Source organism: Podarcis liolepis (assembly GCF_965112155.1).
Source record: "Podarcis liolepis genome assembly, chromosome: 1".
Lineage (NCBI taxonomy): Eukaryota > Metazoa > Chordata > Lepidosauria > Squamata > Lacertidae > Podarcis > Podarcis liolepis.
In genome coordinates this window covers 96,379,714-96,405,712 of record NC_139554.1, presented here as the reverse complement: position 1 = coordinate 96,405,712, position 25,999 = coordinate 96,379,714, and the positions used below count along the sequence as shown (strand labels likewise).

Sequence of the window (25,999 nt, the reverse complement as noted above, 5' to 3'; positions counted from 1 at the left end):
TATTCCTAGAATCACACACTTTAAGCTAAATTAAGTATCAATGTTCATTTGTTAATCAAGGTTTTGTGTAAGCTTATTGGCTAGTATTGTCATATCCTGGGTGTTTGGGGAGAGTACTCGCTGTGTGAGGAAGTCTTACAATGCATCTGTCCAAAGACCAGGAGTTGAGAAAACTTCAGTAACTATACTTATCTGTGATCAACAATGCAACATAGTGGCTAGCAATTGCTACATAAATAAAACAGATGACCCAATCAGTTCCCATTTAGCTATTGGGGGGGGGGACCATACCCAGGGAGGGAGGCTTCTTTTCAAGACCAGGCATGTCTCTTAAAGAGACAAGCAACACACACTACAAGTGTGTCCTCTTCTATTACACTGTAATAATTACCCATGAGAGGAGTATCTTTTTTGCCAACTAAAGTTTCCATGCTGCTCTCACCAGAACACTTATTAATTGACATCACTGAATCAGCATAGCAATACTAAGGACACACAGGTAGGTACCAGTAGCTGCTGAACAGACAAGCATCATGGAAATGGCTATTTGGGAATATTACTGGGACATTATAAGGCAACCCCTTTGCTAATATTTAATCTGTATCCACCTGGTAGGGTTTTTGTTTTTTTTTGTAAACCACACATGGGATGTGTGTTTACTGGAACTACGGGGAGTAGTTGTTTTTCTGCAAATGTTGCTGGAAAGGAGGAGGAAGTGGGCAGAACTCCATGTGGGGACTGAGGGACAGCAGCCATACTGGCTGGCTTGAGCAGGCTATTAAAGAGAGACGGGTGTGTGTGCTTAGGATGCCCCTGAATCCAATGCTGTGCTGCTGGAAAGCACAAGCCCCTCTTAGGATGTGAATGCCCCATAATCCCACCATCTAGGTTCAGGTTGTATATATGTGTACCGCATTTTTCGCTCTATAACACGCACCCGACCATAACACGCACATAGTTTTTAGAGGAGGAAAATCCGTAGGCATGCCACCCGTAGGCATTCCCTCCATAACACGCACAGACATTTCCCCTTACTTTTTAGGAGGAAAAAAGTGAGTTTTATGGTGCAAAAAATACGGTAAATAAAGCATATATCATAAAGACACCACCGCCTCTCTTGTGCCTCCTTGTCCCAAAAGGGAACACAGTTCCTGGTGTTTTTAAGGGGTAATTCTGAGGCCTAAGGGGGTTCTTTCTCACTATCTCTATCAATATAAATTTTAAGCCAAGCAGGAATTACATTTATTTGTGTGTGTGTGTGTGTTTTGTATTATGCACATGTTTATGCCACTTGGCATGATGACTTTTTATTTTTAGACGTAGCTTCCTATAGAACAGACTGAACCCAAAATGAGTTCAGAAACACACCTGGATTTGCTCTACAGACCTGCATATAAATATCCAGTAAACTGATTACATTTGGAGACAATACACTTAAGAAAATATAATACCCTGTGCACTGGAGAAGCAGGTTAATATTAGCTGATTTATATAGCATACTAAATTGAAACAGCATTTCCCACAGACAAATAACAGGCATATGGAATAAGAGAAACAGTGAGGACATATTAGGGTAATTTTATACACACTAGGTCGCGTTGAATAAAATGTGCAGTAGTGGTGGCTGGTGCCCATTGATACAGTAGAGTGGAAAGCAGGGACACCAACAATAGGGGTGCATTCAGAAGGTTATAGCCATGATAGTTTTCCTGATTATTATGCTAGCACTTTTGTCCCAGTTTCAAATGCTCCTTTTAAAGTAGGCTACATTTGAGTCATGCAAGTCAGAGTTGTCTGCACCCAGAAAGACCTCTCCATTCAGGCAAACAAGAGGCATTACCACAGTTCAAAGACACGTGTGGCCAGGCAAAAACACTTGAGGGGCATGGAGAAAGCCTGAAGAGCTCTATTCAGGCCCCCAGGGCTGGAGATTCCCCACTCCTAGTCCTACTGAAGTTTGGTTTATCGTTGAAGTTGTTGTTCTTGGCTATGCTCCTCTTGGCTTGTGTCCTGGGAGAATATATAACACATTGCACAACTCTATAATTGTAGAAATACCCCCCTTTGCAACTAGGCAATAAAAGGTTTCTTTTTCTTTTTTAGGTGGCCAAAGTAACCAGGAAGTTAATGGCATTCTTTACATATAACACTTTTTAATTGGCCAGGTGCAGAATGGGAGCTTTAAGTTTCCTTTGAGATACTGCCAAGGCAGAATATAAGAACAGATGAACCCATGATCTGTTCAGGTACGACAATTTTTAATGGTTTTTGTGTGCGTGCATAAAATCTGTCAGTAAATATATTTAGGAGTTAAGGAGTAGAAGTGTTGTTGAGTGTTTTGAAAGCAGAGGCAGATGGAAAGTGAATCTCGGAGGAACAGTTGTCATCTTTAAATTGGCAACACCACTGAGGAAACTGGAAGGATTGCAGGCTGAGGGGACAATTTTACCTGTGTTTCAGATCAGCTCTGCTCTTTCTATAGCCATGATGGCATTGTGAACACAATAGGACTGAGTTCATCCCAGGGTTGCGGGCAAAGATGACAGCATTGAAAATGAACCCAATAAAGTGAAGTTTCATTCTATTGAGAGCTGAGTGATTGCAGTTTGGGAGAAGAATTATGAGGTTTGTTTATTTTGGTGGCAGCGTAACTTCTTTTTTTATTCTCCAACAGAAAAGCTTTGTTATAATTAAGCCAAGAGGGAGGATTCTGTTTTAGTGATGCAGAACTCAACACAGAGAGTTGATTTAGATTCCCTACAAGAAGGATTTGCTGCTGCTAGATCAGTTAGCACTCTGCTCGGCAACCCTTCAAAGCAGAGATCAAACATCAATTTGTAAAATTAAGAAAAGTGGCATAGAAAGAAAACGTGTAAAGTTGCATGCAGGTGGGAAACCTTTTCTGTGTGTGTGAAATCAGTGCTATTGACCTTGGGCCACCTTTTGTGTTCTGACAACTGAGAGAGAATAGGGTTTCCAGTTTGATGTGCGGACAATGGTAAGTTATAATATTTATTCTTCTCCCATTAAAACTTTCATATTCTGATTCTGCACATGAAGCTGCTGTTAAAAACAAGCACCACGCCATCCATACCACCCCGCTCATTTGTAAGTTTTAAGTAAGAAGTACATGAACTGGCTCTATGTGAACAGGCATTTATCATCACAATTGCAATATAAGAAATTAATCTCATTTTATACATTCATTCATTTATTCATTCCTTACTGCATAACACAGTTCTTTGAAGAATCCAACCCTCAATTTAATTATACTGGATTGAAGGACACAAGGAGGGAGGTAGTCTCATATATAAAACACCAATAGTGCTATTCTCCCATACAAATTTCTCAATAGTTAATAACACATGGCATACAAGGCAGCAACTCCAGAGACATCAGTGTGGCAACTGGAACATATATTTACAGCTGAGCTCCTCTGGTTCAGTGGCTATTATTATATTTGTACCTGAGAGACTTCAGCTGTAATCCAGCTCAGCAGCTGAGCAGACTTGAGAAAATCACTAAGAGTGTGATTCAACCAAAATAAAGCACTTCTAAGTATCACTGTTAATGTGATAGAGCTAAGCATGTGCTTACATTTGACTGAATAGTGTCCTGTGAATGTAATCCACAACTAACACCTCTGGAATAATCCTGGAGACTCCCATGGGAATTTTATGATACCTGGATGACAAGTCACACCTCAGTCTAAGTTCTCTATAAAACAAGGATGGAAAACAGAAAACAAGGATGGACAGGCAGAGGTTGTTGGACTCCAACTCCCATCAGCTCTAGCAAGCTTGGCAAAAGATCAGGGATGATAGGCATTGCAGTCTGGCAACAGCCAGATGGTCACAAGTTTCTCACTCCTGCTATAAACTATAAAAACTAATTATTGGGGATGTGTGCTAAGCTGCATATTTAATTTGGACCCCAATTTGGTGCTTTGGAAGACAGCTTGTCTTGATCTGAAGCGCTTTGTAGTCTGCTTGATTTGTTTAAATGTCAACTTCAATTTGCTTCATTTCTCTTCCAAATCTTTATTTTTGTTTGTGGGGAAGTTCTTCTATCAAAAGGGAGGAAGTTATTTTTGTTTAACTTCCTCCCTTTTGATAGAAGTGGATGAAATTTGCAGGCATGTTATCCCCACCCAAATAGATAAATTAAAGGCAGATAGGTCCAGGGATATTTGTAGTGTGTGTGTGTGTGTGTGTGTGTGTGTTGTAAAAAGGACAGAATAATCTGAAATTTGCAACAAGTTTCCACTTCTGAGGGCATATAGCCTACCAAATTTCAGAAGGTCCCCCATTGGTTTTCCCATAAGGGCAGCCATTCCTTCATTTCCCCACCCCCATTAACTATTAGGAAATTTTCAAATGGCCATAACTCCACTCCAATGCTTTGATAGAAGTGGGTGAAATTGGAATTTAAATATTTCCTTTTCAGAACACAGAGAAGGACATGCTTGTGAAAATAGAAGAGGTGGGGAAAGTGTCCAATCATTTCTAGTATTCTAAATTTTGTGGGGCAGAGATCAAAATAGCAAGATTGAAATTACATGTCTTGGCAGCCTCAGACAGAAGAAGAGGAATCATAGAATTGTAGAGTTGTAAGGTATCACAAAGGTCATCTAGTCCAACCTCATGCAATACAGCAATATTTGGCCTAATATGGGGCTTGAACCCACAATCCTGAGATTAAGAGTCGCATGCTCTACCAGCTGAGCTACCAAGGAAGGAAGAAAAGGAGCAGGTGGGGATAGGGGCTGTAAGAATGGCACCCAAAGGTAGAGGAGTGAGGTGACCCTGGATGTCAGGCAGTGGGAAGAAGAGATGCTCTCTCCTCTGCCCTTCCTGTTGCCAGAGATTCACATCAAGGAGGTGGGAGGACTTTGACCAGCCAGAGGGAAGGGCTGAACAGGAGGCTGTCTTGTTCCTCTGCCTGCCTCTAAGTGGTAGGGAGGCTACTACTGCAGATTTGCCTCACTTGGCAACCCACCCCTGCCTCTGTCTAATGTATTTTTCATACTTTACAGTTAAAAGAAACAAAACCATTGATACCCTGCTGCTTTGTGGTTTGGTTTGAAATTTTATAAATACAGTGGTACCTTGGGTTAAGTACTTAATTCGTTCCGGAGGTCCGTTCTTAACCTGAAAATGTTCTTAACCTGAAGCACCACTTTAGCTAATGGGGCCTCCTGCTGCTGCTGCGCTGCCGGAGCCCGATTTCTGTTCTCATCCTGAAGCAAAGTTCTTAACCTGAGGTACTATTTCTGGGTTAGCAGAGTCTGTAACCTGAAGCGTATGTAACCTGAAGTGTATGTAACCCGAGGTACCACTGTACTGTTACAGCTGTAGTTACAGCACCCAAACAATGTTATCTCTGTCCACACACAGTGGTGCTTTAGGAGACAAGAACAGGATGAAGGTTACTGTAATCCTAGATAAATAGAATCTATATGAATAGATAATGGAATTAAAAACACAATGCTAAACTAGTTTACTTGGAAATAAGTACCACTGAGTTCAGAGGGGCTTACTCCCCAGCAAGTATGCATTGGATAGGTGTTAAACTACAAAACTGCATACCTTTCTGTCATGAAACAAAAACAACAAAAAATGTTGAGTATACTATGACAATTAGTGCTCCCATCAGAGAAAGCACAGATTTTGTTGTAGAGGAAATCAACATTCTCTTATTAAACTGCACTTAATATTCTGTTTGGGCACCTATTTGACTAAAATAATAAAACAAACAAACAAACAAAAACCATTTAGTGTAGGCCTGGAAATGCAGGCATAAAAGGAAATCCTCACCAGGGGATTAATTTATTATTATTGGTGGTGGTTCTACTGTTATTTTGTAAATTAAGGGACAGCAACAGGAAGTGAGATAAAGCACAGTGTCTTGGTTCATGAGCAGTAACAAGTAAGAACGCATTAAATATTATTTTTTAACATTTTACTATCTCAGAAGTTACTGGAAATGTACACACATGAATAAGACTAAACAAGACATGTAAAAACATGCTTTGGAAACCTTGATTACATTATCAGAGATTGTGTCACCCTCTTTTTCAGGGCTGCATTGGAATGAGGTCCAATAAGAAAATGGTTTATGTGAATTCATAATGTGGCATTGAGAACACTTGGTGCTCAGTTTTAAGGAACTAAAAACATCTGAATGACCTAACAATCACTACACCACTTCACTGGAGTAATAACCCTCTTTCTAGAAGTTAACAGAAGTGATAATATTTTATGTCTCAGTGTTTATTCTTGAGATCGGACATCATGTCAGCTTTGACTTTAAAGTAAAATCTCTCACCAAGCAGCATACCAATTTAACCTCAAGTAAATTTGATTTAACAACATGCTACAAAGAGGTCAATGGTGAATGAACATCCAGATGAAATATGAGCAACAACAGAAGCGATGGGGGAAAAGCTTTGCTGCAGAGTATTTTCATGGCTCTCTTGGTACCGGTATATTACTCTGAATAATTTGATCAGATTTCCTTCCTACTCTGTTTCTGTCATTGGTAGAATACACCTAGTGATTAGAACACTTGAATTCTATCTAATATTCTGAGATTGGGAAGCAGCATCAAATCACGATTTACAATCACAAAATACTATATAAACTTCAGCAAGGGCATTGCCAACCTTTTTGGACAAATATAGCCAGTAGTGGATTTATAAAGGTGTGGGCAGTTCCCCCCACCGCCCTGGGTGCTGAGCCAAGGAGCCACAAGATAATGAGGAATTAAAAAGGAATAATGAATTAAAAAGGAATTACAGTGGTACCTCAGGTCACAGACACTTCAGGTTACAGACACTTCAGGTTACAGATTCTGCTAACCCAGAAATAGTACCTCGGGTTAAGAACTTTGCTTCAGGATTAGAACAGAAATCGTGTGGCGGTGGCGTGGCTGCAGCAGTGGGAGGCCCCATTAGCTAAAGTGGTGCCTCAGGTTAAGAACAGTTTCAGGTGAAGAACGGACCTCCAGAACGAATTAAGTTCTTAACCCGAGGTACCACTGTATTGTGAAAATAAGACAGGGGGGCGGGGGGCGGGATTTGTCCTCACTCAGGGAGCTGTATTACCAAAATTTGCCGTGGCAGGTAACCTTGTGTGTAGCCATGTGGGAAGCCAATGAACTGTGATATGGAGCATCTGCCTAGATGAACAGGGGTTGTCAACCTGCTGCCCATAGTCACCAGTACTCCCTCTGACATCCATGGAAAGTTTCAGCAATATCCACTCAGAAATCCACCATATATGAGATGTGGGAGACCATCTGCACCATTTTAGTCTCTTTTTATGCTGTTTTCAATGTGGCAGTCACACACAACACAGCAGCCATTTTGTGCCAGGTGCCAATAGCACTATCTCAAAATTCCAAGTGTGCCCACTGCCAGGGAGCTGAAAAGCACTCTACTAATACTATTTTCTGGTCTCAGCTCTGTAGGTAGGACCATAACCACTCTAACAAAGTGTCCCCACACAGCTGGTTCAGGAGTATCTCATAGTCAGTGGTAACAAAAGGTGTAGGGAACGAGAAGATGGAATAAGGTTGCATGCTGCTGATCCCACTCTAAACAAAAGGGAATCCATCAGGACAAGCAAGCCTGATTCAGTTCCCTGACCAAGCCTGAAACAAAACTGGAATGAGTCTAGATAATCCATATCATCTACAGAAGTCTGCAGTTGCCCCACCTGGACCCTCTCCACCAACTTCAGTTAAAGGGGTGGGGTCCAACATGCAAAGCACCAAGTGCAGACCCTCTAAGCCCATCCCAAGATGAAGTCTGGACTGGTGCTATCTGGGTGGGCACATCTGAGTTAAGTTAGATGCGCTCAGTTCACCCACTGAGGTTTCACCAGTTTAGTTCTTTCTTCATTCATGATCAAATTGTGGATCACCATGGTCTTATTTTGGACTGGCCTGATGTTATGTGACAGCACTGCCAGACCGGAGGGCTCAGTGAATAAACGAATAGGTTTTTCAATACTGTGAGATTGAATGGTTAATAATTGTAGGAGATGCCACCTACCTTCCTGAGGCTGCATGGGGCAGAAGAACTGCTGGTTGTTGTTTGCGTCAAGATGGCTGACTGCTGTTAGAGGTTCTGACCTTGATTGTGTTCTACATTAAAATAAATGGTTAAGTCCTGTTACAAAGTAGCAGTATATGTTCTTCCTGGAAGCCTGGAAGCTCCTCACTTTCTACCACAGTAGCTACCACAGAGATGCTTCAAAGAAGTATTTCAAAGGACAATGCCATAACTGTTTGCAAAAGAAAGCTATAAAGGAGGTAGAAAAACAGGAGCTTAGTTAGAATTTCTTCCTGTGCTTTAGTTCCCGTTTTCCTTCTTGCACTTTAGCTTTTTCTTGCTGTTCCAACAGTATGACATACACGTTAGAATTATATTTTGACTATGCCCCCAAATGTTTGACATTTTAAATGTTAATCTGCACAGTAATCAAGACAGGGTATTTTATTTGTCAAAATACCTACCTTAAACTTCAAAGGTTTTGCCTCTAAATACCGAAGCAATCAGTGCACACATTAAATAAAGGTCAAAAGCTAGGTTTACCATAGGCATTTATATTGCACCATAAATTCATTTCACAAACTATGATATACATTAGGTGGTTAACCTGGGGCCCTGGATTTTGCAGTCCTTGCAAAACAAATGGTAAAGAGTTTATTGAGAAAAAGGTAGTGGAAAACTTCTTTGCAGGTGGCAACAGTGTTGAGATGTATGAAGAGGAAGTAAAAGTAGAACATATCTTTTCAACACAGTTTAAATGGCAGCAAAAGAAAATGTCATTTGTGTCATAAAACAATTAAATGTTGCATGACATTTTGTAGAAGGCAAGGTTCATCATGATAAATTCAGTGTAATGGAATCCACAGAACTCTACAAAGGTCATTGGATATAGTCAACTCTCTGCACTGACAGGCTTCCATAGACTTAAATAATCTATGATCAAATTCAAGTGTTTTGTTTTCAACACAACTGCTGCCCCAAACCGCAGCCCCTTGAGTAGGGATCTATATGCTTCCTAGAATGGTTAGATGTTATTGCTTCAGAGACCACCAGATTTGGCTTTGGAGTTATTATACTTTGTCCAAACATCAACAGAACCATTGTGTTGTAGTGGATAGACTCGGACTGGAGAGTGTTGGAATGTGTTAGATTCAAGGTCAGCCAAGAAGCTCACTGGGTGACTTTGAGCAAATCATTCCCTTTTATCCTGACCTAACCAGCTTCACAGGTTAGTTGCATGAAGTTAAAATGTAGATAGGGGATAGGGATAGGGTAAAATCTCCAGTTACTCTGCAGTATTCTTTGGCATGTATTGAAATTAGAATACTGTATATTGCTTGCTGTTACATCTTTCTATGTATCAAATGAACTGCTCAAGCTACATCACTACTAATGGATGGGTGCACTGCTCACTTCAGTGTTGATCGGCTACTATTTAATGAAGACTAACTTATGAAAAATTTATTCCAGAGTGCTCAGTTTATTGATGAAATGAGTACAAAGCCAGGTTGTAAGGAGCAGTTTTTTAAAAATAGTTTTCTATAAGTAGTTTACTTTTCATTTAAGGTCTTAATGGAATACAGCCATTTACTTCAGCTGTTCAAAGGCACGGGTTGATGGGACATACTAAATAAGGAACAGTGAAGACAACAGGAACAGTGTAGGTTACAAAATTTGAAGCAGAGTTGAAAGCTATGTCAAGATATTATCAAACTGCAGAATAAGATCATCATGAAGAGGAGAAACCAGAGTTCTAAAGAACACCAGAAACCATAAAAGGGGAGCGGGGATAAAAGTCACAATTTGTGTAAACCACTTTGAGTTTTTTGTTTTTTTTTACAATCAAGCAGTGTATGAATTTTATGAAATAAATTAAAAATATGTTTTGCAGCCATCAAGTTCTGTAGCATTACTTAGCTGCTTTGTTCATTAATCAGAATCTATCGACAGCTCCAGCTCTCCATCACAACCAGCAAGAGAGGAAGCAAAAACTTGCAAGCAGCCATAAACTGGAAGATTGGCTTTCAAGGCTTCTAGTACAGCATGTGGAACTTTCCCTACTAACAGTGTGGTATTAGTCCTCAGAATGTCTGCATGCCATTAGAAACTGATAAAGATTTGGCTCCTTTTCAAGCTGCTGAAAAGCTTAAGATCAATATCTTATGGTTTATCTGAAGGTGATTAAAACAAATAAGCCTTATGCAGCACTTTTTATTGATCTCCTTCAGGCCCTTCAATCAACATCACCGAGAAAAACGGTTAAGAGCTTGTGAGATACATTAATATTCTGGAAAGACAGTGTTATTGTTAAAGAGTTCAGTCAGTGGCAAGATCTGCTATTTTCATGGCGGAATGGCAGGCTGCTCTTTGTTGCTCTCCTTGAATTTGATTTGAGTGGGATTGCAACTGTAAAAGTGTCGTTGGCAGTGGGGTAAACAGAATTTTGCTTTGGGAGCTAACAGACATCTAATTACTTCAGGTAGCAAATCTGCCCTTGAAACCAGTGTGTTGTGATGCGTGATTTGGAGAATGTGGAGAGAGACAATATTTTCTCTGCACTCTTGTAATGGTAGAATTCAGGGTTACACAAGGACTGCTTCCCTCTTCCCCTGATGTGCAGCGATTGTGGCCCAATGCAGAGGTCGCAGTGACTCTGGGGGTGGGGGTGCTGGTTTCCTGTGGGACCAGAAAGGATGTTATTTCCTCCTCCAGTGGTCACAGGGGCTTCATCCCCTGGTTCTGACTAATCACAGGCGGACCAGGGGGAGATCACCTCAATATGGTATGTGTCAGGAAGATGATGGATGACTGATGAAGAACCCTGCATGACAGACAGGGGAGGGAAGAACTCCTAGGCTGGGAGGCTGGGAGTACAAATGGAAGCTCCCAAGCTGAGAGCTGGAAGGGTCCACCCCCTTTTTTGTGAGACATGAGTTAAGATCTACCCCTGATAGAGGGCTCTGTATATTATTTCTCTCTCTCTCCCTCCCTTTTCTTTTCTTTCTTTCTTTCTTTCTTTCTTTCTTTCTTTCTTTCTTGTTTTCCCCCTTCTTTCATTCTCTATTTTTATTTAGCTTTCTTTGGATTTTATTGTATCACATGTTCAAAGCTTTCAATAAAAAAATCAGATTAAAAAAGAAAAGATATACACCAAGAGGTGATCCTTAACCTGGGATTAATCCTGCTCAGTAATCAACCAGAAGTCGGGTTGGGTGATTCTGGATATACAACCATTGCCTGCACCAAGAGTTTCTTACATTTGTAATCAATAAATTTGTAGCCTATTTTATCCCAAAGTGATTGCCCTGTGATTATTTCATCTTCCCATGTTAGCCCCCAGCTGCTTGCAGCCTCACTGCGCCTGAGCCCTCAATTAAATCAACTGGAACAGATAATAAGACAAGATGGATAAAATAAAATCACTGAGTGGAGAGTGTCCAGAAGAAGGTGACCAAGATGGTGAGACTGTGTCTATAGGTATGAAGGGAAAGGAGGGCAATAGGAATGGAAGCAGGTCCTTTTTATGTGCCCCTGCCCATGGATGCCCAACAGTGGGGTAACTGGATGGCACACTACAGGAACCTTTGCTCTGATCCAGCAGCATTCTTGTTTCCTTCTGTAGCCTTGAATGTAAGTAAATAACAACATGCATAAGGAACAATACTTTCATGTCCTTTCTCTCTGACTAAATCATTCATTGTTATGACCCTACATAGAAAACAGCAACTCACGTCATAGATGAATTCCGACTATGGCAAATTGTTTTTGTTTAATCAATCCCAACAAACCCACCCTTCTAGTAACGTAAGTTGAGTTTTGGCTATCAAATACAACCACCTAGGCACCTCTCTATATAATGGTGGAATGACCGTGAGCAAGCAGTGACTATTGCTTAAGAAGGAATACAGCACCATGGACCTTTCATCCTCCAGGAACAACTGATACCAAGTTCCTAAAAAAACCAAACCGAGTTTCACTGTTACACTTAACACAAGCCAGTGACCATAAACCCTGAAAAGGCTGAAGAGCAATGAGTTCAGTTCTTATTTAGAGAGTTTTCTGAATGCCACCTAAATCCCACTGCTGATTTTGAAGCAAATGGGTTGGTGGAATTGTAACTAGAGACTGAGAAACATGATTAGTGAAGAAATCTATCGTTGGAGGAACATACATTATTCACTACAGTGTCACACCTTTTAGAAACTGAGAGAACTGAAGTAACAAGATAGTAAACAGCAGTGTAGAATCACCAGACATGGGTAGCAAAAGCAGAGAAATACAATCTGTGGGCAGAGATGTGCCAATTAACCATCTCCCTTGTGAATTTTTTAAAGTACCCTTGCTATACTTATTTGAAAGTTCCTCAAAAATTCCTGCAGGTATTTTATCTGAGTAGTACCCTTCAAATCCACAAACTGAATTTTATATTAGGTAAAATTCAGAGGCCTTTCTCCTTGCAGGCTTATGTTTATACCAGTTACACGGGAACCTTTGGGACTGCAACTCCCATAATCCCTGACTACTGGCAATGCTGCCTGGGGCTGATGGGAGTTTGAGTCCAACAACATAGGGAGGACCACAGTTTCCCCACTCACCTGATGTATACCTTCCTTCCTTCTCCTAATATACTTATTTATTATTTATTTCAACTGTTTCTAAGTAGTGCACATAAAGATTGCAAAAAGCATACAGTACATAAGATCAATTAACCAAAAGAAATTAACCAAAAGAACATAATTTCCTCAATTTACTCCATGTCTTTCTGATACAGGACAGAAAGGGTTGTAAAAAAAACTAGCAAAAGAAATGGACCTAGCCAGAAGTTGATAAGGGATTGTTTGTTTTAACAGGCCATTTAACTAAAAAACACATTTTAAAGTCAAACTACTGTATATGTGATGCAAATGCTCTGTGTTTAAAGTTTCCAGTGGCTGTCTTTCTGAAAAGCATTGGTGGGGCAGAGCCTGATTTAGGGTCTGGGGCTATAGCATGGGTTACATGCTGTGCTCCAGTCTGGTTCCCTGTCTTAAATTGCACACACATCTGCATAATTATTTTTTTAAAATGTATGGACAAAAGCTCTTATAACAGTGAGTTTCCATCTCTGTGGCTCGCTGTAGATTTGGAGGTGAGCAATGTGACTTAAGTCAGGGAATAGGCATTGAGCTACACCCCTGTCTCCAATGTCATGGCTCTGCTCCAAATCTACCACCCAACTAGCTTTCATGTTGCATTGTGTTGACACCAAGATGAATAGATTTTGTCTTGAGCTCCCTGACCTATTAAAAATAACAATGGGCTTTGATGCTGGAGCTGCCCCAAACTGCCTTTGGCTCCAACAAAGACCTGCTCTGCTTTCAACAGCCTGACCCAGACAGTTCTACCTGCAGGCCTCACCCATGTACCCAATGAAGATCTTATCTCAAGGCATAACAGGCAGCGTGTTAAGTAAAAGTCACTTCTGAGTCTGCAGCATGATTCTGAACACAGAACTGTAGAAATAGTCACAGGCAGCCTTTACAGTTCATGGGCTTTCCTAGGAGTTTGTTTGCAGTTAATGTATATATGATGCTGTAATGCTTGTGAAGTTAGAATAGTTGAAGCACCACATAATTCAATTATCAGCATGCTTCTGCCGAAGGTACTTCTGAGAGACGGTGCCACCTTCAGTCTTAATAAACAATACTACCAAAGGAGACTGCAGTTTTATGCCCACTTTCTTTAGAGAAAGGACTTGCAGAGGACTGTACTGTACAAAAGGGGAAGATAATAAGTAATAAAAATAAAGACAATAAATAATGCATTGGGGCAAAAGGAGGGGAAAACTCAGATGGTCTTTGTGGAAGATAGAGGTTAGTGTAGACACAGCCTTCCAGTGGTTTGGAAGAGAACAGACGCCCATTTAAAATCTGAATTCTGTCCTCTCCCCCTGCCAGGGGTGCCAACTTGAATAAAATATTGGGGGGGGGGGGCAGATAAACCCTGCCCCACATAATCGATGACAAGTCATGGTGCGCACACAGTCTTTGAATAGCAATGCCCATCCTATAGTCTTCTAATAGGATTCTCACAAAAGGGAAAGCATCTGGTTGGCCACTGTAAGAACAGGATTCTGGACTAGATGGGCCATTTTCCTCTGACCTGCAGGGCTCTTCTTATGCTCTCAAGTGGCCAAACCCACTGTGCCCCTGCAGCCCCCCAATGTAAATTGATTGCTTCTTTCCTCTTCAATTTGGCTCCAAGAGTGAATTTTCTATTACTGTTGCCTCACAGTAGAATTCTTGGCTAATAAAAGCCAAAATGAGGAAGTACTAGACCTATGGTTCAGGATCATTAATAACTCAGGAAATGGCTTGGCTATGCGGTTTAATATATTGGAACGACTCACATTAATAAATTTTACTTAAAATAATTTGCTTCCTGTGGCACCCTTTTTGGCCCATGATCTCCCGAGTGCTTTGCAAGCAGAAAGCCAAAGAACAGAAAAGTATTAGGCATAAAGTGAATAATGAACCCTTCTCCCATTTTCTTTAGATGGGATGGGGAAAAAATTAACAAGCAATTTACACTGATGTAGACCCATGAACTTTAATGGGTAACATCAGTACCAATGCCCAATCAACCCTCCTTCCAAATGATTAACATTTCCCATGCTTCACAGGCAGATATTAATACCAAGGATTTCATTTTTAGCTCCCTTTTAAACTGGAGTAAATCCTGACTATAGTATGGTATACTACAAGGATAGTAAACCTGTGGTCTTCATATGCTCCTGGACTACATCTCCCATCATTCCTGATCTTTGGCCATACAGTCTGGTGCTGATGTGAGTTGGAGTCCAACATCTGGAGGTGCACAGGTTCCTCATCCCTGAGGAACTAGCTGTAGGTATATTTGCTAATTCCATAAGAGCTATTGAAAACTTGGAGTTGTCTATTTGATCCTGAATGATCCAAATCAGGTTTGATACATAAGATAAGTCTGCACAAGACACAGATATATATCTTATGGAAACCAGCAGTAATTGACAAGGTGATAGGGATAAAGGCAGTGGCTCTCATTTGGTTAGAACTACTACTACTACCGCTACCGCTACTACTAGACTCAGGATACTGACCATTTCCATCCCAAGATCTGGTTCAGCAGCAGATGTGTTGTTCTTTTCCTTTAAACCGAAGCATGAATTGTGTGCGCATAGTTTCAAATTACAGTGATCTGCTGCAATCTTGGTAGCTGCTGAGTCAGGTATATATTGCATCCATCACGTCTCGAGGAAGCTGCTCTCTGCAGTATATCCCACAGTGTGATTGACTGGTGGATTGATTGAATGACCCCGTCTCACTGTTTCCACTTAACCTCAGCAAAAGTTTGGTTTGTGGGGAAGTAGAGACATGCATTTCACATTTATTTTCTTTTTGATCAACTGCATCATAGCTTCAAGCCATTTCTGTCAGACACATGGATGCTGTAGATATTATCTTAGGTAAAGAAATAAGTAGGCAAGCCTATCAAACAGGACTGTCTGCTCCCCAGTGTGTGATTGATGTACAGTGGTGCCTCGCAAGACGAAATTAATTTGTTCCGCGAGTTTTTTCGTCTAGCGAATTTTTCGTCTTGCGAAGCATGGTTTCCCATAGGAATGCATTGAAATTCAATTAATGCGTTCCTATGGTCAAAAAAAGTCCAATCAAAGCCCAATTTGGTACAACAATAGTTTATTAACTGCTCTTTAAAGTCACACATACTTTAAAGAGCATTTCAAAAATTGAAGGAACAATAAATTAAGTTTCTAAACATGACAGAAAAACATTTAAAAATCAACAAAGTGTATTGTACATACATTTTCTAAGACTCTGGGGGACCACTCGAAGAAGGTTCCTCTTCCACTCTTTGCTTCTTGCTGAGGTCTGCTGCTTCATCCGCCTTTTCAGCAGCTCCCTGAGAGTCAACATGACCGTCGTATCAAAAGTGTTCGCTTGGTCATGTGCCACGTGCTTGTTCGGGTGGTGCCGCTCTGCAAAAGCCTGCACCTCCTTCCACTTCTGGCAAATGTCCCTCAGTTCTTTGGAGGACGGCCGTTCCTCAGTTGCTTCTTCCTCTTCCAGCGAAGCCTGCTCCTGCGCAACCTCTGCCTGCAGTTCAACCAGCTCCTGGGTGGTCAGCTCATGGTGGTGCTCCTCCACCAGCTTGCTGACGTCCTCCTCTGTGACCTCCAGGCCCATGGTCCTCCCCAAGGCAACAATGTCCTGCACCACTGTTGACTCTGGTGCATCAGAGTCACTTGGTGCCACACAGTCCGGCCACAGGCTGCGCCAAGCGCAATTCAAATTTCTCTGGCTGATCCCGTTCCAGGCCGTGGTGATCATCTTCAAGCAGGTGACGATGTTGAAGTGGTCCTTCCAGAATTCCCGCAGGGTGATGGTGGTGCAATCAGTCACCTCGAAGCATCGCCTGAAAAGCTCCTTGGTGTAGAGTTTTTTGAAATCGGCGATGACCTGCTGATCCATTGGCTGGAGCAGTGGCGTGGTGTTAGGTGGCAGGAACATGATGTTGATGAAGCTGAACTCTTCCAACAAGTCCACCTCAAGGCCTTTAGGATGAGCAGGAGCATTGTCCATCAGAAGCAAAGCCTTCAGCGGCAGGTCGTTGTCCAGCAGGTACTGTTTGACAGCAGGGCCAAAAGCAAGATTGACCCAGTCCACAAACAGCACACATGTGACCCAAGCCTTGCTGTTGGATCGCCACATGACACTCAGCCGCTCCTTGTCGACCTTGTGTTTCTTGAAGGCCTCCGAGTGGTTCACCAGCAGGGGCTTGATCTTCAGGTCGCCGCTTGCGTTGGCACAGAAGAGCAGGGTCAGACGGTCCTTCATGGGCTTGTGGCCAGGCAACTTGGCCTCCTCCTGTGTGATGAAAGTCCTTTTGGGCATCCTCTTCCAAAACAGCCCGGTCTCATCACAGTTGAAGACCTGCTGTGGAACGTAGCCCTCCGTCTTCACAACCTCCAGGAACTCTGCTGCAAAGTCCTCAGCCGCAGGAACATCAGAACTGGCAGCTTCTCCATGCCTGACCACGCTGTGGATTCCAGATCTTGCCTTGAACCGGTCAAACCAGCCTCTGCTTGCCTTGAAGACTTCTGGCTCGCCTGAGGTTCCTGGCTGTTCCCGGATGAGGTCTGCGTGCAAGGCCTTGGCCTTCTCACAAATCATGGCCTCAGTCACTGTGTCCCCTGCACGCTGCTTCTCTTCTAACCAGATGAGCAGCAACTTCTCGACCTCCTCCAGAACAGCTGGGCGGTTCTTCACGATCCTGGTGACTCCCTTGGCTGCATCAGTTGCAAGGATCTTCTCCCTCATCTTCAGGATGGTCCCGATGGTCGATGGGTTCCTGCCGTACTCCCTGGCGAGGTCCGTCACACACATTCCACCGTCGTGCTTCCAGATGATCTCCTTCTTCATTTCCAGCGTCACCTTCTCCTTCTTCCTCTCGCCGGCCTCCGCAGCAGCAGCAGTCTTCTTGGGTCCCATGGCAGCACAGCTCTTACCTTTGTAAACTCGTAAACTCAGAAAAAGAAAGAAAAACCCAGCAATTCAAACCCAGAACCAAGTCCTTGAACACCCAACCCAAAATCCAAAAACCCCCAAAAAAGTTTTAAAAGTTTAACTTACGAAATGGCTGCAAATCACCAAAGTCTTCAAAATCCTCAAATGGCTGCAAACGAAGTTTTGGGAAAGCTTTAAAAATCACCAAAGTCTTCAAAAACCTCAACTGTTCCCCCAGCCCCTCCCCAACTGTTGCAAACCCCTCCCCAACTGTTGCAAACCCCTCCTGAACTGTCCCCCCAGCCACCCAGCACACAGAAATTCAAACCCAGAATTTTTTTCAAAAAAAAACCAACATGGCCCAATGGTCACAGAAAACCATAAAAATGCAGAAAAAACCACACAAGCTCCCAGATTCTTGCAAACCCCTCCTGAACTGTCCCCCCAACCACCCAGCACACAGAAATTCAAAACCCAGAACTTTTTTTCAAAAAACAACAACATGGCCCAATGGTCACAGAAAACCATAAAAATTCAAAAAAACCCCACACAAGCTCCCAGATTCTTGCAAACCCCTCCTGAACTGTCCCCCCAGCCACCCAGCACACAGAAATTCAAAACCCAGAACTTTTTTTCAAAAAAAAAAAACAGCATCGCCCAACGGTCACAGAAAACCATAAAAATTCAAAAAAAAAAAAAAAACCACACAAGCTCCCAGATTCTTGCAAACCTCTCCCCAACACCAAGTCCTTGAATTCTAAACACCCCAACCCAAAATCCAAACCCCCCCCAAAAAAGTTTTAAAAGTTTAACTTACCAAAGAGCTGCAAAAGAAGTTTTGGAAAAGCTTCAAAAATTCAGCAAACTCTTTAAAAAGCTCAAAAAGGCCACCACACCGCGTGCAACGTGTTGCTCCTCGAAGTCAAGTCGCAACTGCACCTCTTCCAGCAATGCACCCTGGGTATTAACGGTTTTACGAAAAAGGAAACAAACTTGCAAGACGTTTTCGTCTTGCGAAGCAAGCCCATAGGGAAATTCGTCTTGCGAAGCAACTTGAAAACGAAAAAATCTTTCATCTTGCGAGTTTTTCATCTTGCGAGTTTTTCGTCTTGCGAGGCGTTCGTCTTGCGGGGCACCACTGTATATTGTTTTCCTAAAAAAGAAAAAGAAAAGATAAGTTGGAGCTACTTTTATAGACTATTTTGTTGTCTGATGGACATAACTCCTATTTAGAAATTTTTCAAACACTGAAGAAAAAATACTAATAGCATTTTAATGTGAAAACAAATCAGATATACAAAGAGGTATTATTAACCTGAACACAGTGGTGCTTACTGGAGCATATGATGTTCCTCTTTTAAAAATGATGTGGAAATTGTAAATGTTACTGACATTGTGTGGAGATGCAATCACACTGCTAAGCTTTCAAACCTACCTATATTCATGATACCATACCCTGTGAATTGCTTTATTAATATGCATTTTTCACTTGGAGTCTGCTAAGTGTCACAGATCAGAACTCATTTTTCTATGGGAATAGCGACAACAATCTAGCTCACACCATACCAAACTGTTTCTGAGGCACAAGATGAACTGCCTTCAGAGCGAAAGGCAGCAGAGTGAAGCAACCTACCTCATCCATGAGGATGGATTGATGAAGTTAGAAATTGGTGGTGTTCTAAGGATGCTGGAAGACTTTTGCAAGTTTGGCCCTAGTAAGCAAAACATCTCTGGATAGCACTGCCTCCCTTTGTATAGGGGGCATAAATCTGTGAGTAACACACCCAAATTTATTTCACAGCGAGCCCATTGCTCTACCACACTTGCTTGGGCCACATGTCTCTTTTCTAGCCTCAAAATCTACTCTTCTATGTCCCGGGAACACAAATGCTTAAGTTCAAATGACTGAGAAAAATTTAAACTGAGCTCTTGGAGGGAGTTCCCTCTTCTATGGCTCTGACTCTATTCTTCCTGTCAGGAGCACAGCAGCAAGGCACAACATACTTAAGAAACTTTATGATAGATAATGAAGTGCCTTCATAAAGTACTTGGGAGAGAGCAGAGGCGTCGAGTTCCACCCAACATTGGAGGGCGTATTGTTCATGTGTGGCATCACACTCATTGCAGCACATGCCACCAGGCCCAGTCAGGCCCGCCACCACCACTGCGAGGCCTGGCGAGGCTCACCACTACCTGTGAAGCCTGCCGCCGTGAGGCCTGTGAGGCCCAGTGAGGCTTAGGGAGGGCTTAGCTCTGTCCCAACAGACTTTATTTGGGGTGGGTGCGTGAAGACACCTCAGCCCTATGGGAGAAAGCAACAGAGATGAGGCTTATAGAAGGAAAGGTGCGTTATTGAAAGAGTAAACACAGTAAGTAAAACTATACCTACTATTTCTCACAGGCCTGTGCAAGAAGGGGTGGGTGCAGCTGGGCCTGCTTGCACCGGGTCTCAGAGATCGAAGCTGTCTGGGGGGCCCTGCCATCTTATGTTAACTGGGCTGGCTGCTTTTTTATTTGAGTTAATAACTTTGTTCTAACAAGACTCCTGTCCTGGGCCTCTGCATGGGCCTGCTCTCTCAGAGCAGTTATCGTCTGAGGAAACCCAGGCTAGTATAGTGGTTCCTCAGGTTAAGTACTTAATTGTTCTGGAGGCCTGAAACTGTTCTTAGCCTGAAGCACCACTTTAGCTAATGGGACCTGCTGCCGCTGCGCTGCTGGAGCACAATTTCTGTTCTCATCCTGAAGCAAAGTTCTTAACCTGAAGCACTATTTCTGGGTTAGCGGAGTCTGTAACCTGAAGCGTATGTAACCTGAGATACCACTGTACTTGAAGGCTGACAGGTGTACAAAAGGAGAAGATGAGGTAGGTCTATCCTTCTAGACCTGGAGCGGAGAACCTTTTTTCAGGGCTGCATTTGCTTCTGTGCAACGTTCTGGGGTCTACCTGCTAGGGGTGAGTAGGACCAGAGACAAAAAAAAAAAGTGAGTGAAACAGCAAATGCACTGTATTTACTCGAATCTAATGCTCACCTTTTTGAGGCCAAATTGTGTTGCGAAATTTAAGGCGCGCATTAGATTCAATGGCACATTTACATTTGCCAGCAAATACCTTTTGGGGGAGTTTCAAGGTTCTGAAAATTGAGGTGCACGTTAGATTCGATGGCGCATTAGACTTGAATAAATACAGTAGATTTTACCTTTGTGCACCTGGCAAGATTCTCTCATCTCCCCCATGTTAGGTTCAGAAGGCATTATCAGAGTTCAGAGACATATTCCAGCCAGGCAGAAACACTCAAGGATCCCAGCACTCATGGGAAAATATGACGCAATTTGTTAAAATTAATCAAATGAAACTTTAACACATGGCATAATAAAAGCATGTGGTTTTATCAGGACAAGCTATTTGTTGTTTACTGTTGTGACAATTGTTTTCTCAAAATTTATCTTCTGTACCATGAAAATAGATAAAAATAGTATTTTTTAAAAAATGGATAGTGTGATTGAGGGACGGGACTTGGGCAGGTGGTATGGCTTGAAGAGACTACCAAGGCTCTAGAGGGCCATGTTCAGCCTGATGTTTTCCTACTCCTGTTCTAGTCAGAGGGAAATGCTTTACTCTACATGTGTAGTAGGGATGCGGGTGGCACTGTGGGTTAAACCACAGAGCCTAGGACTTGCTGATCAGCCACAAAGCCTAGGACTTGCCGATCAGAAGGTTGGCAGTTCGAATCCCCATGATGGGGTGAGCTCCCGTTGCTCAGACCCTGCTCCTGCCAACCCAGCAGTTCGAAAGCACCTCAATGTGCAAGTAGATAAATAGGTACCGCTCTGGCAAGAAGGTAAACGGCGTTTCCGTGCGCTGCTCTGGTTCACCAGAAGCAGCTTAGTCATGCTGACCACATGACCCGGAAGCTGTACGCCGGCTCCCTCGGCCAATAAAGTGAGATGAGTGCCACAACCCAAGTCGACCACGACTGGACCTAATGGTCAGGGGTCCCTTTACCTTTTTACATGCGTATTACCAAATGAAAGGCCAGTTGAAATGTTGCACACAACCCCCTGCTGGGTTCTTAATATCCTGTGAATGGATAGCAGGAGCCCACTTCATGCATTAACCTGGGCACATGAGGGTTGGGTGTTGGCTCCAGTGTTGCCAGATGTGACACCTCCACTTTTGACCTACATGTATTTAGTGCAAAAAGTCTGAAAGGAGGGGGGTTGCAAGTGTGTTTGCCTGAATGTGTTTACAAGTTGCTTTTTAAGTGGGAACACTGATAGCGCTAAACATGATAAGGCTGGGGTAGAGTGAGTATTCCTGATGTTGTCAGACATTGAGGTGTGTGGCTCATGTGTATGCCCCCATCTTTTCTCATCGCATATTAAACCTGAATGCTCCAAAAGGGCAAGAATGTTCCCTTGATTTTGCATGTGTCCAATTGACGCGTGATCGTGATGGGGGAGTTCTTTTGGACCCGAAAGAGGGCAGAATGGGGCGTTGGCTTATGTGCACTCTGCCTATGTGTGCGGGGACCAGCAAAGCAACCCTCACAAGAAATGGTCGCTGCCTGTATTTTGTTTCAGTGGGAAGTGAAAACGCATTTTGCCCTAATTAACATTGTCAGATAAAATGGAAGCCTGTAAGACAAAGATGGTAATGTAGGAACCCAAAATGAAGGTGGGCTGATGCCTTTTAGCAACAACATACTGTGGAATCCTGCTGCCATGTGGCACTTTCTACCATATGTACAAACAACTAGCTTGTCACACATGGTGATGTTCACCCAATTAGCTACTTAGAAATAATAGGTGCCTCATACATTGTTTATGAATGAAGCAAGTTTGATGACAGAGCTTCAAGTGCAGCTTATCTGCCTCAGTGGAATGGAAGTTTCCCAGTATCTGGGAGTAACCTATTGAGAACTGAATGTGAGGAATTTCACCTATGTGTTTATGCCCTAATGTACAGGATTTTACTTGGGTCTTCTAAAAGTTTCTCCATCTTGTCGGAATATGCTTCCAATGAGCCAGGTTCCAAACTAGAGTTAAAATAAAGGATTTCCTTTCAATTTGGCTGTCAGATTTTTCAGACTGCCTGTCTTTTCAGTTCTGTGTTGCTAATCCCTTGACTAGGTGATATTAAAGCTTGTCAGATGTATTTGAATGCAGATTTAAAAGCCCATGGCCAAGACATCTCATAACCTCATCCTTTACATTTTTGAAGTCTGTATATATTACTCAGGCATTCTGCTAGTTCTCTTACTGGATTTGAGGGGAGGCAGGGATGGTGGTGGTCCAAGGATTTTATAAATTGCAGTCAAAAATCCCAGAATGCTGGCAGATGCTGAGTACTAGACTTTTAATGGACCCGAACCATTTTTATTTTTTTTGCAAAACACCTCAAACCAGACAGCTGACAAAGCAACATGATGGGCTTGGAATATGGCATTTCATCAAAAATGTCAGAATATGACAAATGTTAAACTGCTAAAAGTTTGAATCACTATCCCCTATATTATGTAGTGCTTCTGGAAAACATTTGTAATGTTACCTTCCAACTTCTATGCTTATGTCAGGCTTCTAAGAAACTCTCAGTGGGCCTGCTGATTGGAATCAGCGTGTAAAGATTTGAAGTGATCAACTTGATATATTTTTGCCTCTAAGGTTCAAATATAAAAGGGAGCAAAACAGTGTCTGTCTTACTTTCCAGCCATTTCTTTAGTGTTGCCAGCTTTTTTCTTTTTAACAGCAGCTTGGATATTAGCTTGGATATGCAGATGTGTTATTAGCATTTATTTCCATGTTCTGGAAAATGTTACCTGTCAGTGGCAACAGATAGGAGCCACTGCTCAGTGCCGGATTTATGTATATGCTAGGTAGGCTGAAGCCTAGGGCCTCTAAATCTAGGGGGCCTCACCAGCCCACCCGCTCCCCAGCGGGCAGTCTCCCCTCTCCCAAAATTGCAAACCTAAGACTTCATGCAAGGGCAGGGCAACTTGGGCCCAGCAACTATGAGACTCAGGGCTAGCCAGTGGGGCCCAACTTGATTTTTTTTTTTGTAGGGCCGCAGTTCACAGCCAAAGTCTGCAAAATCTTAGCGATATAAATAAAATCCATCTCGATTGCCCTGGTGCGGGGGCCCCTAAGGAGTAGACCGCAGGGCCCAATTTGGCCCAATTGCTCTAATTGCCTTAAGGTCAGCCCTGATGAGACTGTGCAGGCGTTGGACTGACAAACCCTGCACCTTCTAGGTCCCTAGTGTCACTATTCAGAGTACAGACTCAAGGACTTGTTATGGAAATAAGGGCCACTTATTGGAAATCAGTTTTGTCACCTCTCTCCCCCCCCCCCAAGCCTCAGGTTGAAGAGCCCAGCCATCTTTTATTCACAGTTGAATAAGCGCGGGTGGTGCTGTGGGTAAAACCTCAGCGCCTAGGACTTGCCGATCGCATGGTCAGCGGTTCGAATCCCCGCGGCGGAGTGCGCTCCCATCGTTCGGTCCTAGTGCCTGCCAACCTAGCAGTTCGAAAGCACCCCTGGGTGCAAGTAGATAAATAGGGACCGCTTACCAGCGGGAAGGTAAACGGCATTCCGTGTGCTGCGCTGGCTCGCCAGATGCAGCTTGTCACGCTGGCCACGTGACCCGGAAGTGTCTGCGGACAGCGCTGGCTCCCGGCCTATAGAGTGAGATGAGCGCACAACCCTAGAGTCTGTCAAGACTGGCCGGTACGGGCAGGGGTACCTTTACCTTTTACAGCATGGCCATAGACCTGTGCGTTCAACCGCTGAAATATACACCAAATATGTACCAATGGAAATTTATGTTACTGCTTTATGAATGAACACTGTGTTTTATGAATGGACTCTGTATATTGTGAATTACCTAAGAGCCACCAACACGGAGCTCTAGAATCTGACAGCTAACCAATTGGGTACTACCAAACAGCGACCCCTGTTGCTGAATGCAGGTAACCAGTAGGGAACGCTTCATTTGCAAGGAATCGTACAAAACAAAGTGTCACTAATAAAGAAAAGTTCCAGGGTAGCAACAGAAAGCAAACTAAAAATGCTTTTGCATTTTTCATCAGAACTATCCAGTGTTGTAAATAAAAATATGCCCTTTTCCCTTATGGGGTATCCAAGAGCCCATATAGAGTCCTTACATAGGTTCCCTATTGGTAGGAGAAAATAACAGAGGCCAACCAGAGAATATTGAGAAGCAAAGCAGCTAGTAAGCTTGATCTTTATTGATCTGTTGCAACAGGGTACTCCCCTCACACGCAGGAGAGGAAGAGGACCCAGAACAATGGCCTGCAAGGCCTTATAAAGACTTTTGAAATTCCCATTCTCTAGATCAAGACCACCCCCAGAAACATTATGCATACATCACAGAAGGGGTGTAACCTAAGACCACCCCTCAGATACATCCCACCTACATCACAGAAATTTAAATGTTGTTTTTCTCTTGTCCTTGTTTATCTCCTGTCTAGCAGGTTACTTGATTGGATTTTCTGGGGAGCCTGGCCATTCTTTTGTAGTGGTAAAATACTTATTTCCTGGGCCAGGTCACAGGCTCACACCTTATTCAAACACAGATTAAGACAGGATTTGTGAAGGAAGAGACAATGGGGAGGCTTTTCCATTTTTAACCTTGCAGAGAAAGGATTTGGTCAGTTTAGGAATCAAAATGGTTCCAGGTTGGCTTTCCTGTGCTGATCTATGTATGTGCAGTTATGAACATTACTATATATTTAAGACCATAAAATTCCTATCACATTATTCCCCCCTTTGGGGCTAGAATTTTTCTTAAAAATTTTTGCCCCACAAATAATAACATCGTATGTTGTAAATGGATGTCTTTGTATAAATATATCATATAAAAATAACACATGTTGCGTTTTGCTACTAAATTACTTGTGGCATTCTAACACTTTGGGAGAGACCATTTACTCAATAGTGTTCTATGCTTTACACTTAGCAGGAAGGTCCACTAATGACTGAAAAGTGCAGTTTGCTTCCCCCCCGCCATTTTTGTGTTCTCAGGTGTCAAGGTAGCTCTTCTGTGGTCTCACACCGACAGTGCTAAAGCAACACATCCTGTCTGTTGAATCCCTTCAGGGCTTTCAATTAACCATGTTGCCTGGCATTCACCATAGCTGGCACAGGTTTGGGCATCTCGTGAGGGAGAGGTCTTCGCCTTGGCCTTTAGCTATGGGATTTTATTATAGGCTGTGGTCTCGCACTCATGGAAAGTTGCTCACTTGCACTTAAAGGACCAAAAAGCTAATTGCAGCCTGGATACACTTGCCCAATTCAAACTGAGTCCAATTTGAATTTATCTTGCCCCATGGTTCTCAAGTCTTCAAACCAATCTGTTAAAAGAAAACCATTCTTAAAAAGGGCA

The 25,999-nt window shown here is 42.7% G+C and overlaps 2 protein-coding genes and 1 long non-coding RNA gene across 5 annotated transcripts in view; 1 reads left to right on the top strand and 2 right to left on the bottom strand.

Moving 5' to 3' along the window:
- Positions 1-15,774: 15,774 nt before the first annotated feature.
- LOC310711130 (tigger transposable element-derived protein 1-like) lies at positions 15,775-18,274 on the bottom strand (the record flags this gene model as incomplete). Its single annotated transcript, XM_083512599.1, has 3 exons — positions 17,725-18,274; positions 16,147-17,600; positions 15,775-15,783 (listed from the first exon to the last, which is right to left on the bottom strand). Exons 2-3 carry the CDS (start codon positions 17,581-17,583, stop codon positions 15,775-15,777), a joined length of 1,446 nt encoding a protein of 481 aa, XP_083368725.1. The 5' UTR covers positions 17,584-17,600; positions 17,725-18,274.
- A 956-nt stretch (positions 18,275-19,230) lies between these two features.
- Positions 19,231-20,221, bottom strand: LOC310701398. Its single transcript, XR_014523037.1, has 2 exons — positions 19,988-20,221; positions 19,231-19,310 (listed from the first exon to the last, which is right to left on the bottom strand). It is a non-coding gene; the product is annotated as an uncharacterized lncRNA (long non-coding RNA).
- The window catches only part of NCKAP5 (NCK associated protein 5), a 629,163-nt gene continuing 622,482 nt past the window's right edge, over positions 19,319-25,999 (top strand). For all 3 annotated transcript variants that reach the window (XM_083487645.1, XM_083487648.1, XM_083487647.1), the window contains exon 1: positions 19,319-19,967. The gene's annotated coding sequence lies outside the window, so the exon portion shown is untranslated. The remainder of the gene's footprint in view (positions 19,968-25,999) is intronic.